The 16,386-nt window shown below is 47.6% G+C and overlaps 1 protein-coding gene across 2 annotated transcripts in view; it reads left to right on the top strand.

The window, feature by feature from the left end:
- The window catches only part of MYOZ1 (myozenin 1), a 31,070-nt gene extending 16,289 nt beyond the window's left edge, over positions 1 to 14,781 (top strand). For both annotated transcript variants that reach the window (XM_050960287.1, XM_050960286.1), the window contains exons 4-6: positions 8,796 to 9,054; positions 12,266 to 12,428; positions 14,158 to 14,781. In XM_050960287.1, coding sequence (XP_050816244.1) covers positions 8,796 to 9,054; positions 12,266 to 12,428; positions 14,158 to 14,389 — 654 coding nt within the window. In that variant the 3' untranslated portion in view covers positions 14,390 to 14,781. The remainder of the gene's footprint in view (positions 1 to 8,795; positions 9,055 to 12,265; positions 12,429 to 14,157) is intronic.
- The last annotated feature ends 1,605 nt before the right edge of the window (positions 14,782 to 16,386 follow it).

Below are 16,386 nucleotides of genomic sequence, written 5' to 3'. Positions count from 1 at the left end.
CTGATTTCACCAAGGAATTTATCTTGCAGACAAATGCATCCGAAGTAGGGTTGGGGGCCGTTCTATCACAGATGGTTGGGGAGGAGGAACACCCGATCCTCTACCTCAGTAGGAAACTCCTTCCGAGGGAACAAAAATATGCAGTGGTGGAGAGAGAGTGCCTTGCCGTAAAATGGGCCATGGAAGCATTGCACTACTACTTGCTCAGGCGCAGATTTGTCCTCGTGACCGACCATGCCCCTCTTCAATGGATGCAGCAAAACAAGAAGAAGAACACAAGGGTGACTAGGTGGTTCTTATCCCTCCAACCTTTCCAGTTCCGTGTGCAACACAGAGCAGGGAGCCATCACGGTAATGCTGATGGCTTGTCTCGTGTGCACTGTCTGGCATCCCAAGCTGCCCAACCCCTTGGTGTTGAGCAGGGGGGGAAGGATATGTGACAGATCCAAACCAGTAGGGTACAGGAGTCTGGTAGAGGGCAAATATACTGGTCACTGGATGAGTAGTTTTCTGTTCCGAGTGACCAGAGCAGGGGCTGCACTAGAGTAATCAGGAACCTGCTAGAACCAATTAAGGGAGACAGGCTGATTAGAACACCTGCAGCCAATCAAACCAGGCTAATCAGGGCACCCTTGGTTTAAAAAGGAGCTCACTCCAGTCAGGCAAGGGGGAGCTAGAGGAGAGGAAGTGTGTGTGAGGAGCTGGGAGCAAAAAGTGCAAGGAGCTGAGAGTGAGAGGGTGTGCTGCTGGAGGACTAAGAAGTACAGGCGTTATCAGATACCAGGAGGAAGGTCCTGTGGTGAGGATAAAAAAGGTGTTTGGAGGAGGCCCTGGGGAAGTAGCCCAGGGAGTTGTAGCTGTCATGCAGCTGTTACAGGAGGCACTATAGACAGCTGCAATCCACAGGGCCCTGGGCTGGAACCCAGAGTAGAGGGAGGGCCCGGGTTCCCCCCAAACCTCCCCACTCCTGATCAGACACAGGAGAAGCTGACCGAGACTGTGGGGAAGATCACTGAGGTGAGCAAATCTGCCAATAAGCGCAGGACCCACCAAGGTAAAGGAGGAACTTTGTCACAGTATATAAAGAAAGGAGGATGGAGATAAATAGAGATAAGAGTACTTGTTAAACAGCAACAATATCTTTATATCTTGAAGGCCTGCTCTGCACTGAGCATCAAAGCCTTTGAGCAGAGGTTGGGGAATGACCATCATTGGAGATACTAAAATCTGAGACTTGATACCCATCTGTCAGAAATATTCATCTCAGTACAGGTGCATGTTCTGGGATGAAACTGGTCAAGGAAAGTTAGCCCTGCCCTGATGGAGCAGGGTTGAATTAGAAGATCTGCTAGACATCTCTTCCACCCCAAACGAGTCTATGAATGACTGTGGAGACTGATAACCCTCTTGCTCCAGGAGAGGTGACATATACAGGGGGGGATGGTGGGGATGAAACCACAGTCTCCCCTCAGCAGCTTTGGGGTCTGCTACAAGATGGCTTTTTATATGAAGTGGGTCCAGCTCCCCTGTGTCAGGACTGGTGCAGCCCAGATTGAGCTGATTAATAGGCCAGGGTGGCATCTGGGGCTAATAAATGAGAGGAGGACTGTGAGAATGGAGGAGGGCCTTGGAGGAGTTCTTTGGGGAAAGCTGAAAGCAGGAGAGCAGTGGAGGGGCTAAACCTGCTGAGCTGAAGAGCCAATGCCAGCAGGCTGAAAAGAGTTGAGGCCAGGGGCATAGCTATATTTGAGTTGCAAGGTGTAATTTCCAGCTCAGGGAGCTCTGATCAAGCTAGTGCACTAAAAATAGCATGTAGCCACAGTGGCACAAATGGTGGGAGGAGCTATCCCCCTGAGTGCCTACCTATCTCAGACAGAGTGTACTTGCCACACTAGCCCCCCATGCAGCTGGGGCTACACTCTGTCAGTGAATTAACTCAGTTATAGCTAGCACAGGCATGTCTCTGTGAGCTGGGAATTATCTGTCAGAATGACGTAGGAGAGTGTCTGGCAAAACACAAGAGGCCAGAGTGGGTAACCTCAGCCACCCTTCTCTGGCCCTGGTGGCCAAGATAATCTGTGTCTCCAGCAGTGCAACACACAAACCATTATTCACAGCACTGCCCTCGGGAACAACCCTTTTGTAACCAGCCAGCTTCTACAAGCTACCCGACCCACACAAATCCACCCTCCTCTCCAGCCCTGCAATATTACACTGGTGTGTGTAATCCATGCCATGTGAACAGCTCTATAACAACAAAACTAGGGGAAAAAGCCAGTGATACTCAGTTGGTTGCTTGGCTGATTGTGTTTCCTGTGGCCACCTATGATTTTGTTCCTCTTCTGCAAGGCTCAGGACAAGGCTGGAGTCCATATTCCCCACCCACAGGACCAGGCTGCCTCCCATGGGAGAGTGCAGTTATTTTAATAAATTAGCATGAGATACCTGACTATCTGGGACTATCACCCCCCTCTCTCCTCATACAAGCACATGGCAAAACTCAGCCTTGGTGTAAGGGGTGCAGCTCCAATGGAGGATTAGCGGACACTTCCCTGCACTCTCTCTCTCTCAGAAAAAGTGTGTGCTTGCTCACTTACTCCCTCTTGCTGTTCCATGCCTGTCTGTTTGAACTTTAAATCCCCCTGGCCCAGAATAAAGGAACATACAGCTGGCTGCTCCAGTAACTTCAGAAGTGTTATTAACAACACAGACATCAAGTATTTGGGAACCTCTTCATCAGGGAGGTGGAAATAGAAACACATTTGGTGCTCCCAATCATTCCTTTTAGGGCACAGCAAGGCACCATCACAGAGCTCACAGTGTCCCTTGCCAGGCACTCCCTCTGTGACATCAGGGCCTTGAGATGCTCAGATGGGTGGATCATTTTTCACCAACTGTTTCTCCTGAGGCACATATAGCAGTGCTAGAGGATTAGGAATGGATCCTGGACAGGTGCTCAGCAGCTTACAGGATTAGACTCTTGGTCAGAAAAAGGTTTCACAGACATACAAGTTCTGGTTGTTTAAGAGAGGCACAGGCCACAAGATTCATAGAGTGATCAGACAGCAAGTGTGAAAAATCAGGACAGGGGTGGGGGGTAATAGGAACCTATATAAGAAAAAGACCCTCAAATCAGGACTGTCCCTATAAAATCAGGACATCCAGTCACCTTAGCCTCTCTAGGGTCCAAGCACAAGCAGCAGTTGCTTTCTGATTAGAATATTTTGTAATGAATTCAGGGCTGCTGGATGGACAGCCCTGGAGACTGAAGGCCTCCATCCCACAGTCCAGTGCCGAGCAGGCAGACGCAGAACAAACTTCCCTCCACCTCCTAGGGCAGTCCGTGTTACCCGTTCGCTCCTTTGCCTCTCTGCCATAACTGCCAACAAGGGGGCCAATTAATACTGATCCTGGCGGTGCTTTTTGTGATGTGGACTTGAACTGGGCTCACTAAACTCCTTTCATGCTGGTCCCCTAGCATATAGCTACACTGCAGCCTTCCAGCCCAGGCAGACAGACATGTGTTAGCTCCACGTTAGCTAACATGCTAAATGTAGCAGTGCAGACAACGCGGCATGAGCTAGCCACTCAAGTGCAGACCCAGGGGCCTGAGCTGGCTGGGAGTCAGGCAGGTAGCCAATGCTGCGATGTCCACATTGCTATGTTACTATACTTGCTCAAGCAGAGCTAGCCAGCTCTGTCTACCTGGACTGGGAGGCATGTTCAAGCTGCAGTGTAGATGCACCCCAAATGGCCTCCAGGTGGTAGCAGCTTTTGGTTTACATTCAAGCTGGTAACCTACAGGTGAAAGGTTAGCCACCCAGCCCCTGAGACAGCCTATTGGTAGTCACATTTCCCTTTAAACACCTTTACCTCTGGCATCTAACAAGCAACAGAGACACAGCTTCCCCCTCCCAACTTTAACCAGGTACAGTCTCCTGTCTGGGACTCTCCTTCAGGAGCTGCTGTCTGTTATAGAAAACATTAGGCTGAGACTAGCTTTCTTCACCTGTTGCACAAGGAGGGATGAATGACACAAGATGTACCAGGACACCAGGCCCACTCTGGATGCAGGAACTAGAAGGGTTCTGCAAGAACAATTCTCTTTTCTATATGACCTTTCCCATGAGCAGGTCTCCTTCTGGAGTAGCTGGCCCACCAGCAGTTTTGGTGGAAAGGAGAGAGAACTTTTTAAGTGATAGATGCAGTGCCATGTGTTAGCGCTTTGAGACGACCTCCCCCCAACATCCCAAAACACCCCTTTATTTCAGTCTGCCTTTATACAGCTGTGCAGTTCTCCATGTACACCTCTACCCCGATATAACGCTGTCCTCTGCAGCCAAAAAATCTTACTGCATTATAGGTGAAACCGCATTATATCGAACTTGATTTGATCTGCCGGAGTACGCAGCCCTGCTCCCCCAGAGCGCTGCTTTACTGCATTATATCCGAATTCGTGTTATATCGGGTAGCGTTATATTGGGGTAGAGGTGTATCTCCAAACAGACAGTCTCACCATCCTCTGTGTACAGCCCCAGGTAGAAGAGATGAAACCTCCATGATCACAGTTCTCTCTATCCCCAGTGTTTTCTGATATTCAGGGGAACCTAATCCTCCCTGTTCCTAAAATGGAAAGCCCATTCATGTGGGGATAGGAGAGATGTTCCCAAAGGGTGCCAGTGGCACCAGCTTCATTTGTTTAGCTTGCTGATGGCTGGATGCCTGGGCTGCAGCTTGGATGACCTGCTGTAAAGCTCTGGACAATGTCACTGAGGCATGGAGTGGAGGGTTGATAATGCCACACTGAGCCTTGTGGGGTTTTCACTTCTTCTCATCTATTTTTAGCTGAATGAACAGCTGGCCTTGAAAGCCTGTTACAGCCTGGAAAGCTTCTCTTTGCTAAACTGCACTAGGTATAAGAGACATGAAGAATCCGTAAGCCTTTAAAGAATCATGGGATTCACATTGCCAATTGGCTGCATCAGGGGAATTTATGCAGGCAGTATAGCATGATGAATGCATCTTTGGTTCATCTTCATCTGACTTGCTCCATTATTGCTTCATGTGCCTATAACCTACCCCCAAATCCAAGTGCAAAGAACATATGTGATACATGTACATGGGTAGTATTACATGTTTTATATGCGATACCTGTGTCTGTGTACAGACTGTAATATTCCAAAGGAGCCACTTTCTTTTAGCTCATATGTGTCAAGATATAATCCCACATATATTCAATATGTAAAACATTGAATGTACATGGTACTGCCATATATGTCACTTAAATTTTTATTCCACATAGGTATTTGCTTAAATCACACTGAGGGAATATGGGGTACTGCCATGTCTGGCACCACACCCTTCCCCTTCTGGGGGTTCCACCCCACAATGGGCCATGTGCCCTCTTCCCGAAAATAAGTCAAAGGGCATTAAATGTGCTTGGCGCTTTGCAAAATCAAGCCAATATTAGGTGGAACAGAACCTGCTTTTAGGTTATATGAGACTATGTTTGCTAGCCCTTGCTAGGGAGGGCAGAGGACCTCAACAGCAAAGCCAGCTTTTTCTTTTAGACAAATGCAAGTTTCTTCCTCACCATGCTGGCTGGCTAGAGCTGGTTTGCTAATATCCACTAGGTTTATAATAAAAACTTTCATTCCCTTACTTTTCTCTTGCATATGCAGTGGGTCTCATGGAAGCCTTGAGTGTTCTCACAAGCTGCCATGCCTCCAGGTTTTCACAGCCTTCACAGAATCATAGACATGTAGGACTGGAAGGGGACCTTGCTCTTCCTTGTGGCTCATCTGGGGAATCTGCTCTGCCACTTTGTCAGATGCCCCTTCCTGTGGTTACTCAGTCCATCATTCCACTCACTCACTCCATGGCAGCACTTTCCACTTCATAGCTTAGCCCTCCAACTAAGTCACATTAATGTTCTCCCCCTCTTCTGGGGTATCACAAGTCCTTTGAGGCAAACTGTCTCAGGCACTCCATTCCCCAGTGCCTGGTCTCTGCCACTCACAGTGGCTAGGAGGGGAACCTGGGCCCATCCTCTACATGGGGTTCCAGTCTGAGGACCTTCAACCTAGCAGCTCGGGGCTTTTACTCTCCCAGCCCTTATTGCTCCTTCCCTGGACTGCTTCCTAGACTCTCTTTGCAGCTTCCTGCTCTTCCTACTTGTATCAGGGAATGCCACTGCAGGTTTCCTCCCGCAGCCTCCAACTTCCTTTCTTTATAGAGTCTGTCCAGCTCCTGCCCCCAACCAGACTTCATCAGCAGTTAGGCCCTAGCACTTCCTAGGTTTCCTCCAGGTGCAGCCTAAGGTTAATTGGCCTCATTTACCCTTCTGGCCTTGTGTGGGGTGGCCACTCCATCACAGACTTCGAGAAGTCATCAAATCCAGCCCTCTGCACTGAAGCAGGACCAAGTAAACCTAGACCATCCCTAACTGGTGTCTTAAACACCTCCAGTGATGGTGATTCCACAACCTCCCTTGGAAGCCTATTCCAGTATTTAACTATCCTTATTGTTAGAAAGTTTTTCCTAATGTCTAAGCTAAATGTCCCTTGCTGCAGATTAAGCACATTGCTTCTTATCCTACATTCAGTCCATATGGTGAACAATTTGATCACTGTCCCCTTTATAACCACTCATCATATTTGAAGACTGTTATCAGTTCCCCTTTCAGTCTTATTTTCTCAAGACTAAGCCTGCCCAGTTTTTTAAGCCTTTTCTCAGACATCAGGTTTCCTAAACCTTTGATCATTTTTGTTGCTCTCCTCTGGAGTCTCTCCAGTTTGTCCACATCTTTCCTAAAGTGTGGCACTCAGCATTGGACACAGCACTCTGCCTGAGGCCTCACCAGTGCTGAGTAGAGCGGGACAATTACCTCCTGTGTCTTACATGCAACACTCCTGTTAATATACCCCAGAATGATATTAGCCTTTTTTTGCAACTGCTTCACATTATTGATTGATATTCAATTTGTGATCCACTATAATCCCGAGATCCCTTTCAGCAGTATCACCACCTACAGTTTTCATTTTGTAGCTGTGTATTTGATATTTCCTTCCTAAGTGAAATACTTTGCACTTGTCTTTATTGATTTTCATCCTATTTATTTCAACCAATTCTCTAATTTTTCAAGATTGTGTTGAATTCTAATCCCGTCCTCCAAAGTGCTGCAACCCCTCCCAGCTTGGTGTCATCTGCAAATTTTATCCACTACATTATCCAAGTCATTAATAAAAATATTGACTAGTACCAGAGCCAGGACTGACCCCTGTGGGGCACCACTAGTTACACACTCCCAGTTTAACAATGAACCATTGCTAACTACTCTTTGAGTATAGTCTTTCAATCAGTATTGCACTCACCCTAGAGCCATTTCATCTAGTCTGCACTGACAGTCATGTGGGACTGTCAAAAGCCTTACTAAAATGAAAATATATCACACCCATTGCTTCCTGCTCTTCACTAGGCTAGTCACCCTGTTAAAGACGAGCCATATAAAGCTGCCTGTAAAGAAGAACCAATGCACCGGTGGCCAAAGGAGCAGTTTCACGTTGTCACAAGTCCTGGTACCAGCATACTTAGTGGGCTATAGACTCAGCTCTCATTTACCTTACCTTGCCATGCTAGTACATTCCTGCCATGAAGCACTCCCTACTATTCCAGCCCCGTCCACCTCAGCTTAGTCAGTGCACCTCATTTCTGACCTATATCTCCTTGTGACAGTTTATGCCCCTAGGGGCAGGGCAGCATGGCCTAGCTGCCAGCATCTATAGTGCCGCCCTCAAGTGGAGGGCAGCATGGTCTAGCAGGCAGCATCTATAGGCCCCACGCTCAGGGCAGCGTGGCCTAGCAGTCAGCGTATATGAGAGTGGGGCACTCCCCAAGGGGTATGGTGGCCTCAGTGGGGGGCCCAGGCCTTCTCAACTCCAACAGGCCCAACCCAGGGCCCTAACAGTGGCATAGCAACTTGCCACTGACTCAGTGGGGGGGATCCTACTGAAAAACACTGAGGTTTCCCGGGTGGGAGGTACCACTCCATCACCCTCCCTGGGTCACTTCCTACCAGTGTCTGCATTGGGGTGTCCCATGAGAGTTCAGACTCTCTGTGGTCAGCTAGGCCGATCATCTCCTGTGGCTCCACCAGTCACCGTTCAAGCAGGCCCAGGGAGGATCTGATTCCCGGTGCTGTGGCTGGCCCTCCACAGGAACTTCTCAGACAGGTCCTTCTCCTGCAGCCTTCAGCCCAGAATGAGCTGGCCTTCCTCCCTTTATACTGCTAGAGCATCTGGGCATACCTAATCCTGCTGGGGAGGCAGGACTTCCGCTGTCAATAATATGGGCTTAACCCTGTCTGGGCTACTGCGGGGTAAGCAGACCCTGTCACACTCCTCCTGTTATTCCAGTCCTGCCACAGTCCCAGCTCTACTGGTGCACTTCACTCCTGACCCTGCAGTTCTAGTTCAGAGTACCTGCACAGATCTGCTAATGTGCCTCATCCCTCCCCTCCAGCATCCCCTGCTCTTCCACACCCTGGCCTCTAAAGTAGCCCTGCCAGTGCACCTCAAAAAATGACCTTCAGCATCCCCTGCTCTTCCATGCCTGCCCCTTTACTAGATACAGGGAAAGTTCCACGCTACATGTTGCAAGTGTTTTTGTAATTTGGACAGATGTCCAGTAGGAACTAGGAGGAGACCCATCAAGCTCCCTTTGAGCTCCACACCAAGGAAATATAAATGGAATATGCCCAGTAACAATAACTTCTGCCCTTTGTTCTCTCACTCCAGGATCACTTTCAGAAGTTCATCCCTGCTGTTGGAGGACATTATGGAGGAGAAGCTCATGGTTACTTGCACAGTGGTGGGCGGATGGTGGGTGGAGTAACTGCAGGGCAGTATGGAACTAGTAAACTGCACTATCCCCCTGCTCCTCCTCCTAAGCCTGGGAGCAAAGGTGGTGCTGGAGGCACTGAAGCTGATCTTGCCAGGGGCTCAGCCGGAAGTGGGGGAGGAGTGGATGGTGGAGGAAGTGATGCTGCTGGAAAAGGCAAGTATCTCTCACACACTAAAAGTGAGGATGGGGTAAATGTCAGAATTTGGCCTATTATCATTGTTAGGAATGGGTGTGGCTAAAAGAAAAGATGTGAGCTGAACCTTCCAAACCCAATTCCTTCTCAAAGTTTGGAAAAGTTGAATTGACTTTTGTCTCATGGTTTTGCTCACCTCTGCCTGGTATTGGGAAGACAAAGGAATATCAAAATTTTATCAGAATGTATCTGTCCTAGCTAAATCAAGGAAGTTGTGAAAAACCTGGTAAGAAACCTTGATCTGCCAAGGTTGGTACAGCATTTGCTTATATTACATATTGTCCATTATGAGGTTTTACACCTTCTTCAGAAACATCCATCATTGGCCACAGTTAGAGATGGGTGCTGGTCTCGTTGGATCATTGGTTGGATCTGGTATGTCACTTTCTACGTGCCTATATGTTTGCTTTGTTTTGGGATGGAAGACATTCAGCTAAATGCAGAGAAGTTTCAGATAAGCATCAGAACTGAACCATCAAATCTTTTGAGGGTCACTCATCACTAATTATTATTCTGCTGAAATAATCAAAATCTATTCAATATTTTTATTGATTCTTAATGATGTGTGTATAATACTTTCCGCCTACTTCAGTCCTTGGTTAATTTGATCCTCCAATTACTTTGGCCAGAAACCTCTGGAACTAAATCCCTTGTATTAAATCAACTCAGCATCCTTTCTTCATCAATTCCCATTAATCTCTTAGATGGCTTTGAAAATGTCAGCCTTAATTAATGAGGAAGAATCCACATTTGGAATTAGATCAGAACCAGCCTTAGCAGTTCCAGGTGGGCCTCCCTTCATTGCTGCAAACGTGCGATTCTTGTCTGTCATTGTCACATTACTGGCAGGGGCTCAGAGGGGATGTAGGCCAACCCTCTGGCTCTTGCTGCAGAAGTGGAGCCCCGTTATTTCTTTCTTTCACTCCTACTGTTCTGTTGCCTTCTAAACTGCTTTACTGACCCCAGGGTCTTCACAAGGAAAAGGGCCAAAGGCCCTGAAGCAGGAAGGCTTGGGGCTGTGGATTTGGCAAGGCCTAAAGTCTGGCTCTGAATGAGAGAGAAAATAAGTGAGCCCAAAGAAGATGGTGATGATGGGAAAAAAAGAATACAAAAGCTGTGCTATTCAGACTTTGCAGTTGACATTATAAACACTGCTGTTTTCGGTGCAAACTGCAGTAGACACCCTGATGGTGGGAGGAATAACACAATGCACTTCAGTCTGATCGGATCCAAATCAGAGGAAGGCACTGCTAAAAAAATAGTTCCTTGTATGTCTAAGGTGCCTGTCGTCTAAGAATCTTAAAGTGACCTACAAAGCACTGCTGAATTAACGCTGCTGGTAGGTAAGTGCCATTGTGCTCAGCTGAGTAAACTAAGGCACACAGAGTGAAAGTAACTTGTCTAAGGTCATCCACTAAGTTAATGGTTGAACTGGAACTAGAACCTAGAACTTGTGACTCCCAGGCCACCGATTTCACTCCTTGAACGTGCAGCTCTGTAGTCACTAGGATGTGAATTTGTACAGGGAGACCCCAACAGAAGTCTCTAGGCTATTGTTTAGCCATTCTTAGCAGTTTAGAAAAATAATAATGTCTGAAGCAGGCAGCCCAGTGACAATGCAGCCCACAAAAGTGTAATTGGATGGTCTGTTCATGTCACTGGTGCACCCCGATAAAAACATCAACTTATAAAAAGTACTGACGCATGCAGAGGGATGTGGTCAAATCAGACATGTTCAAGAAGAGGTTAGTTGGGACGTTGTTAGAAGGAACAACACTTAGTTGCAAAGATCCTGAAGTTCAAGGGCGTTAGTGTCTGGGATTTGGGTTTGGCCCTTTATAGAGAGAGGAACTAGGTGCAGAGTTTGGCTGTAGGACCAAACTCCCCCGTATTTGGTGGTGTTTGGCCCAGAGTTTGTTTGGGCCTCATGTAATGCTGATGGAATTTACACACCCACATCCCAAATAAGGGAGGAAGGGGTTAATTCAGGGAGTAGGCAGCATTTCTGCTTTTACAAAGGCTTCCCTCTCAGATAGGAAAGGGCTGGCTGGTAGACAGATAGACCTTCCTGGGAAAAGAGCCTGAACATCCAGCTGGGGCTTTGGGGAATGTGACACTCTTTCTGCCTGCCCTGAAAGAGTCTGCCTGGACCTGGGGCAGGTTGAAGCAAGCCATCCCTGTGCTCTTACTGAGGTTTATGTTTGGGCTACAGGCTGTTTATTATAAATGTCTCTTTATCAAGATTAACCTGACAGGGGCCTGATGTAGCTTCTTAAAGGTGTCGGACTGGCTGGGCAGCAGCTACCCCAAGCTGGAACATCCACATTCTGGGTGAAATCCTGGCCCCATTCCAGTAAATGGCAAAACTCCTATTGATTCAGTGAGGCCAGGATTTCACCCTCCATCTCTAGTCATCAGTCTGAATGACGTAGGAGAGTGTCCAGCAAAACGCAAGGGGCCAGAGTGGGTAACCTCAGCCACCCTTCTCTGGCCCTGATGGCCAAGACAATGTGTGTCTCCAGCAGTGCAACACACAAACCATTGTTCACAACACAGCCCTCGGGAACAACCCTTTTGTAACCAGCCAACTTTCACATGCTACCTAATCCGCACAAATCCGCCCTCCTCTCCAGCCCTGCAGTAGTACGCTGGTATGCATAATCCATGCCATGTGAACAGCTATATAACAACAAAACTAGAGGGAAAAGCCAGTGATACTCAGTTGGTTGCTTGGCTGATTGTGTCTCCTGTGGCCACCTATTTTGCTCTCTTGCCAGGCTCACAAAAAGGCTGGAGTCCATCTTCCATGTCATGTCTTTTGCAGTGGGAGAAGCCCACTCTTGTGCATGATACAAGGCTATGCCGTGGGCCTCACTGCTGTAAAAAAATCAACTTCCCAGCATGTGCTCTGATGAAGCTCCATAGAAAAGTGGCTCTCAAAATGTGGTCCACGAAACATGATTGTGAATGGGAAAGGAAGTGGTCCATGAGATAATATCTCTTAAGTTTGAGAACTCCTGCCATGGACTTTAGCTTTTAATTTGTGACTTGCAGGGTCAGCTGATAAAATTCAGTTGCTTTTAAGTTTGATGCCTATGACATGGAAAATGCATTTGTTCTGTGCAAATCTCACTTGATCAAAATGTTCTTCTCTTCTCTGTTTGTGTTCAGGTGAAAAGTCAGGAGGTGGGAAAAAAGTCTCTGTCTTTAAGACCTATATCTCTCCATGGGAGCGAGCTATGGGCATAAGCCCTCAGGAGAAAAGTCAATTCACCATTGACTTGTTGTCGTATGGTCCCAAAGCTGAACTCCCCCATTACAAATCTTTTAACAGGTGAGGCCACTTGGAGGTGTAATGCAGGGTACATGAGCCATAGAACAATGTTGGATGCGGCCACTTCACCCTTAACAATGTCAATGGGTTTTTCACACATGCCATGTTGCAGCCTCTTGTGGGGCTAATTGCTGGAAGCCTACAAAGGGGAGAGAAGTTTTAGGACTAGAGACAACAAATGGGGATTCTTCTTTAGAAGGCTTTGTTCTGGAAGCAGAGGTCCTTAGTTCTTTTCCACCTTCCCCAGAATACATTACACATGGTTTAGCTGGCAACAGCAGTGTCTCTAGTCATGTCTGCAGCCATGGATTTATTACCATAATGACCTGTAGAGCCCTGGAAAAATGGCTCTTAAAGACTTGGGGCCCAAGTATCCACAGTACTGCAGTTGAGAACCAGGCACTTATTGCTCCTTCTTATGAGCAAAGAGTGTCTTACAGATATTTCTAGCACAGCAGCAGCTTTCCAGTGCATTTCTAGATTTTAATCACACCCATCCGCATCCATGTTGCTGAAAGAGGCAGTATGTGTTGACTAATCTTCAGTTACAGAATGAAACAAAGGCTCAAGGGGGATTAGAACCCAGCGCTCACCTGACTCCACATCTTTGCTAGAGCTGCTGTGCCATTACACCTGGGGGAATTCTGCACCACTGCACAATGCAGAATTTTACAGAAATTAACGTTGTGTGTGCAGAATTTCTTTTCCTCCACAGAAATAGGCTGCAGTGCTGCTAGCTGCCACTAGTGACTGCTGGACCTGGCAGAGCCCAGCTCACACATAGAAAACACTGCTGTGGCGAGGGGGAGGGGGAGGGAGCTAGAGGGTTCCTGGCAGCTGCAGTTCCCAGCATGTCCTGGAGGAAGGAGAGGGAGGCGTGGAGGAAACTCCATGCAAGCCTGGGACCGAGCATCAGGCTGTTTCTCCCTCTGGATCCCTTGGATCTGGGAGGGTTGGAGGGGTAGGTGTCTGGGCAAGGGGGGAGGCCTGCAGCTGGGCTCTGGGAGGGGAGGGGGCGCATGTCTGGGCAAGGGGGGGTCCCCATGGCTGGGCTCTGGGGAGGAAAAGGGTGGGGGTATCTGGGCCGGGGCGAGCCTCGCAGCTGGGCTTGGGTGGGGGGAGAAGGGGGCAGAGAAACAGGAACTAGGTTGTCATAGGGGTTTCCTTAACTCTCTACTTCTGCAGGAATTTTCATAAATGTCTGTATTGTTTCAGACATACTTGCTGACTGGTATTTTGAAATAAATTACCAAAATAATTGAAACTGGCATGATTATGTAGTGTTATTTTAACAACATTTGCAGAATTTTAAAATACTGTGTGCAGAATTTTTTTTTTTTTGGTGCAGAATTTTTAAATTTTTGGCGCAGAATACCCCAGAAGTACACCATGAAGCCTCCTTTTTATAAGTTTATGGAGCCACTAGCAGCTGTGGCAGAGGTTGGCCTGGTGTAGAACAGTACGGGGAAAAGTATAGGAAAAGAACTATCAAGCACCTTGTTTAATACTGAAGGCACTGGAGAGGTATATGTGTATGGTACAATTAGTTTTTGATGTTTGGTAGATTTTGTGGGAGAGCGACTCCTGCAGCTGGTGACTCTTTTCTTCTCTACTGGAGCCTTCAACTCTTCACTGATAAACATTAGAAATGACAATAACGTTTTTCTTTTCTAAATCATATTGTTTATAAATGCGCTGCTTGCTGACTCCATTTGTCACCTTGTCCCAGGACTGCCATGCCTTATGGTGGGTATGAGAAGGCACGCAAGCTGATGACCTTCCAGATGCCTGAGTTTGATGTTGGTCCTTTAGTGCCAGAACCCATCATTGTCTATAATCAAGAAATCAACACAAGACGCTCCTTCAACAGGACCCCAATCCCCTGGCAGGCATCAGGAGAACCCACGGAGTACAACATCGAGATCAAAGTGCCGATGGACGGTGAAACAGAAGAGCTATAAATCCCATTCTCTTCTTTCCTTCCTTTCTTTGCTCTCAACCCCTCACACTTGCAAGTATATTGTGGGGAGCTGAGAAATATGCTGGCAGTCCCAGGGATCCTTCCTCCACTTTGTCCTTAGGACAGACAAGTTCCCAGTAGGTTCTAAGCTGATCTTTGCTGTGGTGTTCATCCATGTCAGAAGCAGACAGAAGGAAAGCACTGTAAAAGAGCAAGAGTGAGTGAGCAAGAGAGATGGCTTGTCTTTGTACCCACCAAGGCGAGAAAAGACAAAATTATGGCCTATGTTTAATGTCACTGCATGTTGCCTGGCTGCTCCATATTGAACCTGTCTTGTCACTTGTTAACAATCAATAAAGCACCTAAAGGAAATAAAGCAGTCTTTGTTTGTTTGTTTTTGTGTCAGGTCTGAAAAAAATGGCTGCTCAGGCTGTATTGGAAACAGTCATAACAAGATTAGGACAATATTAGTCTGGGGGTTGCCAACATACACCAACACCACAGGCACCAATGAGGGAGGAGTGCACATGGATGCCCTTTGCACCAGCTAACCACATATAATGGGGTTAGACATGGAGACTACACAAAAGCTGCACCTAGTGCAGAATGTGACTGCTCACCAGCTTAGCAGCATTAGCTTCAAAGAGCATGTTATATCAACTCTGGGGACTTCCGTGCTTCTGATCACAATGCAACGGACTGTGCAGATCTACACATCTTGCATGGTCTGGTCTTGGCTATCCAAGAGACTGCCTCATTCTCACCATCTACCACCATAGCATCTGAGGTGTTTTGGTGACAGTCTCAGGAGCTGAACGTTTGGGAGCTGGAGACAGGGCAGTCTCTGTGGAGCGCCTTAGGCTGTGGAACTCATTTGTTCACCTCCTGGTCCACTAGAGCTTGTAACCGTTGATCTTCAGGACACAGTGAAAATCCCATCTGCTTTGTAGGCAACTGTCTGAAGGGGATGGTTGCAGGGGAGCTCCTGGTGTATAATTTAGTGCTGAGTGAGGAGCTCCCACTGCTGGTCACCAAGTTCTTTTGAGTGCTCTGGGCTTTGGTAAGTAAAAATTAAATAGCTACACATCACACTAGGACCTGCTAATCTATTATTTAACTAGTGTGTAGCGCAGAGTGCTTCTCAGAACTAGTAAACTGTACACATACCAGTAACAACACTTAGCCCAAATACAGATATTTTCACCAGTCGAACTCAAGGTTTCTCACAGGGCTGGGTAAACATACTTAGCCTTATTTTATAGTTGGGGAAGTTGAAATAGAGAAAGGTGAAGAAACTTACCCAAGGTCATGCAATGAGTCAGTGACAAAGCTGGGATGAGAAGACAGGTTTCCTCACTACTAATCCTATGCTTTGTCTGCTGGATCACAGTGCCTCCACATGGCAACCGCTACTGGTCATACACCTCTGCCAGTTGACCTTGGTCCTCAACTACAACAATCCTACTATGCTAGTCCTGAGACTCCACTCTGCTGTGCCACTGCACGTTAATCACGAGCTGCCACATCCTCTGCTCTTCTGTTCCTGTACTGCTACTCAGATTGCACCCCTGAAGTCAGAACTGCAGTTCCTTCAGCCTTTCCAGTATTTGAACCCTCTAAGCAAAGACTGCCAAATGGTAGGCCATTTTAAAAGGGACAGTCCTGTATTTAAGCCCTTCTGCAGGTGTCCCAACTTTTTCTTTAAAACAGGCAAATTGTTCTGTATTTTCTATCTCCCCCACATCAGTACTGGTGGATCCTGCTGCTGGCCAGATCCCTGCTCACCAGCCACCTGCCCACCAGCAGTGAGTGGTGGGGGGGTCCAGTGACTGACAATAGGGATGGGTGTGCAAGGCTGGTGGCAGGACGAAGATGCAGAGCGTAGGGCCAGCCATTCCCTCTGCTGGTCCATCAGCCCAGCCCCTGCTGCATGCTAGCTCTCAGCCACCAGGGCCCTGGCCCCCCATCCCATTTCTGGATGGCACTTGGGAAAGCCCA

Source organism: Gopherus flavomarginatus, chromosome 6, assembly GCF_025201925.1.
Source record: "Gopherus flavomarginatus isolate rGopFla2 chromosome 6, rGopFla2.mat.asm, whole genome shotgun sequence".
NCBI lineage: Eukaryota > Metazoa > Chordata > Testudines > Testudinidae > Gopherus > Gopherus flavomarginatus.
The sequence above is the reverse complement of the archived record's forward strand: the minus strand, read 5'-3'. Positions and strand labels throughout refer to the sequence as shown.